Raw genomic sequence first — 10,405 nt, 5'->3', positions numbered from 1 at the left:
TTTATTGGTCCCACCTTTACTGTTAAACGCTCATAGTATATTGATTTACATCACGGCTACTATAACACAATAAAACACCAGGCTGTTTTAATGTGTTAGTATTTAAAATTAGCCACTTTTCACTGCCTAAAACTTCAAAATACATCATGTCCGGCCTTGTTGTGATTGACAGGCGAGAGCGGTGAGTGCAGCGGTGAGAAGGCGAGCTGGAGGATCGGCCTCAAGGTGGCCTGGGACATCCACACACCCGGCCTGATGGTGCCCCTCCAGTCTGGAGACTGCTATTATATGAGAAGTACTAAATCTCAACAACACACATACACATGCGCCATCAAGACACATTCGAAACCGTTTTTTTTAAATGTTTTTCAAGTGTTCCCTCCTCGATGACCCATACCGGCGGCCATGAGCATGTAATTGACTCACTTTTTGTTCTATTCTCGCCATTTAAAATTGACTGCCGGTGAAAGTGATCTGAGGTGTTGTGAATGTATGCGGCAGCACTGCAAACTTAAGTTCCATGAAATTGAGTGCATTAGCAGAGGTTAGGGAAATGCTAGTTGCTGAAGCCAGACAGATGGACTGAAAGTTTCAGGATGTAAATCAAAGTTTAAGGCTGAGGTCAGATTGCTGCACTGGGCGGTAAACACATTCATGCTGATTATTATATCGCCTACAAAGCCAAAACCAAGTTTTTATGTTCTCTGAGAAATCAATAGGATTTGGTAATAAAACTAAGGAAAAAAAAAAGGGACATTTTCTGTCTTTCCATTTCCATGCATGCAATTCTCATATTTGTGTTTTTCCTCTTTGTGATTTTTAAGATTTATTGAACACAGTCTAAATTATTCATAGCTGAGATTGATTGGTGACCCTTCCAGTTTGTACCCACCTCTTGCCAAAAGTTGGCTGGGCTTAAGTGGAAAAAAAAAAACCCGCCTCCCCTTAAGATGTCCCAATATCTCATCAATAAAATAATCAAATGCGCCTGTCTTACAAACAGGCATGTGATAGATACCTGCCATTTTTTTGACAAGCATGAAATCTGAATTGAAATGAATCTGACTCCTTGAAGACATCACATTTTCGTCTTCAGAGTCTGTCGCAGCCTGTCCCTCACATTCGTCTTGACAGGGGTTGAAGCCGACCTCCTTTTAGCCGCAATGAGATTTACAATAGAACAGTCAGTTTCAGGCCGGGGCCCGATAATAGAGTGACGGGCCGTTGCGCAGAGCGTTCTAATGGGACTTGACTGTCGCGGATCAGTGGGGGAATTTACGCTTCGCTCAATGAGCACGCCCTTGAGAGGCCCCGACTGCTGCGCGCCGATAGTGGTTTGCTCCGTGGGGGCCTTGGCCGTCTGTCGCTTTGTCGGCCCACCTGAATTAAGTACTTGGCACGAGATGCACACGCAAAGGTTGCCGGTGCTTTTTCGGTCAATGCCGGACTTCATTTGTGAGAAATAACGTCCGTGTGAATCGTACGTCAGAAGACGATAAGTCCTTTCTTTCCTGGTGTTGGATAGAAGGCAGGAGGCAAGAAATAGCCGGACGGACGGATGGACAGAAAAGTGATGGCAACCACATTGCCATTTGTCTCCCGGTGGCCCCTTTTCAACTGCTAATGTCTGAAACCACAAATTGAATCAGCATCATCTCCACCCAAATGGAATTTGGCCAGTTATAGAAGGAACAATGCAAGTCTTGACACCGGGCCTGTTCCGTAATCAGATTCCCAGGTCCCAATGCACACAGGAGGGTGTGGGGTGGGTGCAGACACGAGTTGACCCAATATATTTAAAAGCCTGCTTTCTGGAAAAAGGAGGACAAGTGGCAGCAGGCGCAGGGGTTGAAAGAAAGATAAATACTTATTACAGTTATTGAGTTTGCCTCAACTCCCATCCCCATGCCGCCAACGCATCCGGCGTGCCAAGAAAAGAGCAGATTGATGGAGATAATTTGTTATTGGATATAAACAGTTTTAAAGACGCAGAGTAATTCCGCCCGGGGACCTAATCCGTCACAATCTCATCTGAGTGAGGGAGGGCAAAAAAATGGCGGCAAAGTTGTTTTCTTTGTCGCCGCCTTTTTCTCGCTTCCAACCAAACAATAATATCGTCCTCCCATAGCGCTCGGCTGTTTGACTTTCAAATCGCAAGCATTAGATGGTGTACTCCCCCGCTCCGGGCGGGTGTAAATACGCACATGTGCCGCCATCGACAGTCGCCTGTCGCGGCTAAATTAATTATTGGTCTATAACGACAGCACCGTGGAACATCTATACTCACAAGAAACACATGGCGGGATAGGCGGGAAACAGCAGTAAGGCCTCTCCGTAAAGCTCCTGCGATATTGGACAAATGTTTGTCGGTATGGCGCTGACGTCTTCGACAGATTGAGTGTGATCTGGCGTTGTTTGCTAATTAAGAGACCGTGCTATAGTGCTGCTTGGTCCCTGTGGACCCAACACAGTCTGTCGCGCAATACCCAAAATTTGGGCCACATTGGCTCCAGGTATATTGTACATTTTGTTCTTTTTTTCTTTACTTTTAAATCACACTGATACTGAATTTTCCACTTTTCAAGACTCTTGTCTATACGTAACTTCTGTCTGTTTCTAAAGTATTGGAACGGCAGGGGCAATTCTTTTGTTTTTGTTTTCGATATATTCAGATCAAAATATGAACGACAAGTTTGTGTTTACATCTCGATGTGTGAAGCAACTTAGGACAGAGCTCCTTTAATTATACGCATTTATAATAAACCATAAACACCAAACCGTAAACAACAGACACCAAATGTATTTTTAAACTATTTTAATTGACCTTGTTTTATTCTCTTCCAGATAGCCTGAACAGCACCCACCAGCACTGCGTCCTTGCCGGAGATGCCGTTCGCTTCAGCTCTACCCACAGAGTGGCTGAGGTAAGAAAATAATACATTGACGTTTTACTAAACTTGCGCCACTGTTAATTTACAAATATCTGCAAGGCTTGCTTCAAGAAAAAGATAATGGGAGATAGAAAAAAAGTGTTTTTATTCGTCAAACGTATATAACCTTGTCAACAGTGGTAATCATCTAGTATGTGCGTCACAATTTTTCTGTATCCCCGCCCCAATCAAGTGTTCCAGTGGGACTCTGACCTACATCCAGTCCCGGTGCCAGGAGGCCCTGTCCAACCTGCACACGGACCCAGACACCGGCTCCCGCAGCTTAACGACCCTGAGGCCGGCCGCCATGCAACGCTGCGAGGAGATCCACACTGAGGTGAGTGACCTCCTGCATCACATCACAGCGGTGTCACATTTTGTATATGATTGGAAAGACGGCAGTGTTACTGGTACCGTATTGCTTCACCACATGGAATCAAAGGAAGCCGGTCCGGGAAATAAGGCTCTTCTTTTTTTTTTTTTAACTCCAAGTGAAAACAGAACACTTCAAAAGTTGTCAAAATTACTAGCAAACATAAAATACATCTGTTTTGCTCATAAAAACATAAATAGGAGAATAACTCACTAAAGCTGTCTGACGTATGTTGTTTGTTTGCGCATGAATTTTCGTGTGTGCGTGTTTTCTGGGCGGGCGAATGGGGGCGGCTGCACAGTACTGTAAAATACAACTTGGTCCTTCAACTGATTAGTAACAAGTCGTTTATTTAGGCTAATTGATTTACTGTGCATTGAATGCATTAAATAGTTTGGATCATCACAAATAAATACACATTATTTATTTATTTATACTTTGATATACATATGTGTATGTATGTGTTTTAGTTTGTGTGTATGACCCAAGGCTTATCGTGATTTCTTTGGTGGAGCTAGTGGTTCAGTACCAGCTGCAGATATGACACATCAGACATCCAGTGAATAAATAATATCATTGTCAATATAGAATGGAATGAATTTTAAGTGAAACCATGTGCGCTTTTGTGCACTGCCAACATTTGCGCGCTGTAGAGTACAGTAAGTGTGACACCATTGCAGGAGTATTTTCTAACTAAAAATGATCTAAGAATGATCACATTCATTACGTGAAAGGAATATGTCCTGCTCATGCATGTGTTGAGTTTTTACTTTGTGGATTATTTCAAGTCCTTCTGTGTACCGCAGTTCTATTGTTAAAAAGTGACTTCAGGAACAATTGATGTCATTGATTGACTTGTTTACATTTCGCTAAAAATATGACATCTAGTCTAGTTTGTCAAGTCTGGCGCAGGAATGTATGGGTTTTTGACTTGCGGGTTACTTTGTCTTGCGAACGTTAAACAAACTGGACTTAAGGTGTCAAGTGTGCCCAAACCTTGAACAGCAGTCTCCAAAATTTGATCAAAGGTAGTGCTTAACATAAACCCACATCTGATCCTGGTTTAACATGCCTTCACTTCCTTGTGCACACCCGGAGGCACATGCTAGCATGTTAAAGCTACCGAAAAAGAAGCTTCTCCCTGTCCTCCTTCCATTTACCTGCTTGTTTTCACTCTCGGAAACAACGCCTCAAAGTCCAGGTAGTTCTCATTTGCCCCAGCCTGTGATGGATTGCATGGTAACAGCCTTTCCATATGTTATCTAAAGATGGAGTCTTACCCCGGCGCTCCTCGCTAACCCCTTTTCACTACCAACAATGAGCAACTCAACTCGGGGTGTTGCAGGGTCAACAGAGACTCTTTCCGCTAGCTTGCCGCAGGCGAACAGTTAATATCGCACTTCACCTCTTCGCCCTCCCCTCCGCACCCTGGGCTCCCCAGGCCTGCACATCTTAGCCAACGCTAGCATCCCGGGAACCCCAACGGGCGGGCATGACGGATGAGTCTGATGTAAGGTTGTTTAAAGGTTGTAGACAATATTAATTATTCAGCGGAGCCAAACAATAGGGTTGCATTTTTTTTTGGGGGGGGGGGGGGGGGAGTTGGCAACACCTGCTAGCTTTCCAGGATTAGCAAAAATGGGCTCGCTACGGGAATACAACTCTGCAAAAACTAAAATCTAGATAAAATATCTCAAATCAAGGTGTTTCTTCCTAGTCTGTTTTTTCCCCTGTAATCATCTTAAGGTATCATAACATGTTATTGATATTTAATTAGTCATGAGTAAATTGAATTTAGCATACCAAAGTCCATAATTTTATTGATGAAGGAAACTATATGTACTTTTAGTTTTACGTAGTGTTTTAAAATTTAATTTTCCTGTTCTATTGGTAGATTTTTTCTAAATCACGTAAAGTCAAGTAATCAAGTAAAATATTCCCACTTTTGATAGTTTTGGTGACATAATTGTTCAAAAAAAACAAATTTCTGTTTATAAGAGAGCAGTGGCATGTTAATGTATGTGTTGAGGTGAAATGGTGGGTGTTTGGTTGTTTGAGTGAGCTGGCGGGGGCCCCCCTCTTGGCATTTGCAATGATCGATGTGGCCATTTGTTTGAAGTTGCCCACGAGAGCAGAACACCCACTTAAATGATGTATTGTTAGCGGCGTTATTTATGACGGTGGTCCACCTTTGGCGTGCGGCAGGCTGCATATTGCGCAGGTTGTGTTTGACATGGACGACTGCAGTGTGAACAAGCCTGAGACGTGCAGGCATCCTGACCCGAGCACCGCCCTATGGGCCCTTTTAACAAAAGAAAGCGCTAACGGCAAAGCACCTGCTAATGAGGCGCTGGGCATACAAGGTAAGCTAAGCTAGTATGACCAATTACCTAGTCAACATATAAACAACGGTCAACATTTTTTTTAATTCATTAATATTATGAGAATTTTATTCATTATCCAACTGAGAGCAGATGTCATTTTGCAAAACTGGCTGCATCATTTTTTTTTCGCAAACCATTCCTTTGAATTAACAGCATTAACAAGTGGACACTTTGTCTACTAAAAAAACAAAACAATACAAACATGTTTTCAAATTTTCATCTCACCCAAAACCAGCTGGAATAGGCTCCAGCTGTTATCCCGAATGAGCTCAAGGATGGGAGAAAATGGATGAATGTTTTCAGGCCACAAACAAAACAAGTGGTCGTAAACAGTCCAAATTGGATCCATCCTGGAAAAAAAAAAAAAACCAGACTATCATAAACAGTCTCTTGTAGTCACTTTTTGGTTGTACTTCCTTCTTTACCCAACAAGAAGGAAGCGTCCATGTTTTATCTTTGAAATGCTAATCCTAGACGCAAATGCCTTGTCCCATTTAAAGCTACTGTGTCACCTCCCAGGTGGGTGTGTGACAGAAACCCCTCTGGGACCCCGCTCGCTAATGATGTTGGTAAATATTGAAAGCTTCACCCCAACACGCATGTTCACGGGGGAAGTGCGCACGTGACCTTCCAAGGTCTCTTTGAAACGCCTCACCTGAGGGGCGTATGACATCTTGTTGTAATCTCTTAAAGTGAGTCTCCTGCTGATCTGTGCCAGATGTTGTCTGTGTGACACAGTTATTATTTAATTCACGTGTTCACCTTTTGTTTGCTGTATCGCACAAACAGAAGGACAAACCAATGGTGTCAAACTACTACTTTTTTAGGCAAATAAATGTATGTGAAAATCACAATAAAGGGATTTAATGATTTTATACATGATAAATTTAAATAATCCAAGAGTGGACATAAATTACTCTCAAAGTATTGGAATGGTAAAGTCATCCATTAGATAGATTTGAGATGTTACTCTAAAATTCATTGTCTCAAAGCTCCATTTCTGAGCTTGACGTTGACCAAGTTTAAGCGTTGGGCCACACACATGAAAATAACGTGACGTGTGTGTGGCTTTTTTTTTTTTTTTCCTACCTACCTGATCTGTGTGGTCTTTCTGGGGCAAAGTAAACACTAGTCGGCGGAATGGGATCGATTGAACTCTCATCAGCTCCCACCTCAGGCTCCCCTCTGTCCCTCTGGAAATTAATCAGGTCCGCTGAGAGAATACCATAAAGAAAAAAAAGTGCCTCATTAAATGGGAGAGGAAAAAAATGGAGTTACTTGTCCTTTTTGGCCACAGTGGGCAGCCAGGTAGCTTAACGTGTGACTAATATGTAGCTAGTGTGTCCATCACCAATGGAGATGACAGCAACCGCCTCGGGGGAGCCGCTAGCAGAAAAAGCAACCCCAACAACTCTTTCTTCACAACCGTCCATCCTCGTAGCGCCCAGCTGGACGCTCCAGTCCAAAATGCCACAGCTCCAGAAAGTCCACCGCAGCTCAAAGCGGTTTGTTTTCTCCTAGCGGAAGGACAGGCAGACAATCAGAAGACAGAAAAGGGAGAAAAGGATGTCCGATATCGGGCCTCGATGGCTTTGTTGTTTGTTTGAGCCGCGGTGATCGAAGGGGAGTGGATACCGGGGAGCATAAAGGATGACATTTCTTTGAAGGCTGGCTTGTATGGAGGCACCGAGAAGCTTCTGAGTAGCGCCGACACGGGCCGGTCCTTGCATGTCATCCCTGCCAGGATCAGAGCGATGATCCTGTGTTCTGCCTCTACACTAGATAATACATCACATAGTACAGGAAAAAAAAAGGGAACACTAGAAACTGTGGAGTCTCTAAAATGGAGCTTCAGATTTTTATGGATTTAAAAACATTTTTTTTGCCCCCATAGGAAGGAATACAAATAAATGCCATGTATTAATTTTACAATAATTTTTAACATTCTGCACCACCATGTTTTGGTCAAATACAAAATCTGTAATCTTTATTTTATGTTTAAACTAAAAATGTAATGGCAATAAACAGCTTGGCACTCGCCGTTTTTTACGATAAACAGGGCGTGTTGTATGGTACAATGCGGGAAAAGGCTCCTTTTGAAGAACTACCATTTGAAATATGTGCAACTCCACTTTATGTTGTACAGTTGTCAAAAAGAGATGCCGCTTGCTTTGTTTCGTCTGCCGATGATGCTTTGTAGGACGTTTTGGGGGAGGACGGAATCATCTTCGCATTGGCGGCAATTGGGAAGGCGGGAAGCGCTCGTTGACATCCGCGCTTACGCCTGCAACTTTTTAGGCAGGGATGCAAACAAAGGGCACAGGCAGCGTCGATACAAAGAACAAACGCAAAAACCGGCACATAGTTAGAAACACCTGGCTATACGCCACATCCTTGCAAGGATTAAATCAGCACTTCAAAAGAGCAGGAAAAAAAATACACACACAAAAAAAAAAAGCGGGTCCCAGCGGAGTAGATTGGAGAGGATCAGTATAGGCGAGACTGTCATCTGTAAACGAGGCGGGAGGGATGGGGAAGCGGGATAGTACCAAGTGGGCGGAGCTTTAAGGTGTTCTAGTGGGTAAGACTTTGATTACAGCGTTGTACACAGTCTGGTAAATCATATTCTGAACAATTATACAACAGTGAAAATAAAAAAAAATATCCTACTTTGGTTGGAAATCTTATCAAAATGTAAGCACTATTTTATGGTGCTTTGAGGGCATGTTAAGGTGAATATTCACTCATTAGTCAGTCATATTTTTAATAATAAATAATTAAATGTTAAGCTATAACTTTTTTAATTGGAAGAAAGTGTAATAAGTGTAATAATTGTATTCAATAATTGTCTCAATTTTAATAAAATATTAAATGTTAAGCTGTAAAAACATTTTTTTTTATTGGAAAATAAGTGTATTGTGGTAAATTTTGAACCTCCTTTTATTTTAAAAACATGTCAAAAACGTCTTGATAATTTGTTTTCATCGTTCTTTCATCGTAAAAAATACTGACCAATTCAGTCGTCAGTACATTTATCCGTATTTCCCACATTAAGGTACCGCCTCTCTTTCAAAGACTGTTTGAACAATGAAATCATTTCTCACTCATGCATTTAAGTCGACTTTGGTAATTTACTGCCGCAAAGTAAATCGTGTGAGAGAACAGAAGACGACCGCATAGCGGGCTCGCCCTTAAATTGCCACGATGGGATTAAAGTGTCATCATTTAATAGTTTATGGTTACACCAGAGATCAACTGTCTTTACATAACTACAAACACAAAAGGCCGTTTATTACTCGATCAAGACCGTAAAGCTTTGTGTTTGTGTGTTGGTTTGCGTGCAGGTGGAGTTTGAGTGGCTGCGTCAGTACTGGTTTCAGGGCCGGCGCTACACACGCTTCTGCAGCTGGTGGAGCAAACCCATGGAGGAGTTGGAGAAAGACTGGAAAGTGATGGAGACCATGGTGAGCTTTTGATCTCGTGTTTGCCACACAACACAGAGTACACTTGCACACTCTTTTATGAGATCAGACACGAGCGCAGTTTCAAACAACAACGGAAAGTTAATAATGCTCGCTTTTGATTGACGCTGACATTTTGTGGACTTGAGACAGGCACAGCCTTTTGGGGGAATGTTGCGGAACAGTTTTAAAAAATAGTGAGCTACAAACACATGTAGAAAAATGTCATTACCACCATTTGCTCACAATTTTGTCCATTGGTTTTAAGGGTTTGTTGAAATATTAAATTGTTTATCTCCTGTGTTTCCTGTAGTATAAAAATAAGCAAAAAACATTCCAACAATTGCTTATGCTTTTATGGTAGAAATAAAAATAAAATAAAATCATCACATTTTAATATTCATAATTGTCCAATGTAAAAAATTTGCAGCAATTGTGGTGTTTGGAATCCCCCCCCAAAAAAACAAAAACCTAATTTGTCATACTACACATTTTAATAATTGTGAATTTTGAAATTTGGGAGAAAATCAAAAATGGGAGACCGTATGGAATTGTATCACTTGAAAGTTGTAAATTTTGTACTTTAGAAAGTCACAATTAATTGTATGACATCAATTTACACACCTAAAATTTCGCTTTGAAATTTAGCCTATATATTCAGCCTATGACTAAAAAGCATCCAAACACACTACAAAAACTGGAAAACACACACACATTCAAATTGAAAAACAAAAAAGCAGAAATAACTATTACCAATGCTGCGCTTCACCGTGCTTTTCACCAACCAAAACCAAGCAACCAAATCTAATCGTCGCTAACATACCATCAACATTAAAAAATCGCTTCACCAACATAAACCAATGTAAACACCCATCCGCTTGTGAGGTAAACACAAAACTCCCTCAACACAAATGACGAGGCGCCCAAGAAATGCCCACAGTCCAGGGAATGCGTGTGTGTGTCTTTGCGTGTGCTTCTTGTGACATGATGGACGGGCGCCTTCTTAAAGACGTGTCATTTGTTTAATCGCAGCCTCGCAGACGCTTTTATTGCGGAGGGACGCGGCTATTAGTCAGACACCACAGTAAAGGAATCACTTTGTAATGTCACACTCATAATTAAGTCTCCGGCATCACGCTGTACATATGTGCCACACACATTTACACACACACACACACACACACACACACACACACACACACACACACACACACACACACACACACACACACACACACACACACACACACACAACAC

General features: G+C 41.9%; 1 protein-coding gene across 1 annotated transcript in view; it reads left to right on the top strand.

Moving 5' to 3' along the window:
• Positions 1–10,405, top strand: part of fto (FTO alpha-ketoglutarate dependent dioxygenase) — a 98,304-nt gene that overhangs the window by 22,673 nt on the left and 65,226 nt on the right. The window contains exons 4-7 of the mRNA XM_085907743.1: positions 173–295; positions 2,845–2,924; positions 3,124–3,267; positions 9,032–9,151. Of these exons, the coding sequence (XP_085763869.1) occupies positions 173–295; positions 2,845–2,924; positions 3,124–3,267; positions 9,032–9,151 (467 nt within the window). The remainder of the gene's footprint in view (positions 1–172; positions 296–2,844; positions 2,925–3,123; positions 3,268–9,031; positions 9,152–10,405) is intronic.

This window comes from Syngnathus leptorhynchus, chromosome 3 (assembly GCF_054491065.1).
Source record: "Syngnathus leptorhynchus isolate UIUO chromosome 3, UIUO_Slep, whole genome shotgun sequence".
Taxonomy (NCBI): domain Eukaryota; kingdom Metazoa; phylum Chordata; class Actinopteri; order Syngnathiformes; family Syngnathidae; genus Syngnathus; species Syngnathus leptorhynchus.
Note: the sequence above shows the minus strand (reverse complement) of the source record. Positions and strands in the feature narration are given on the sequence as shown.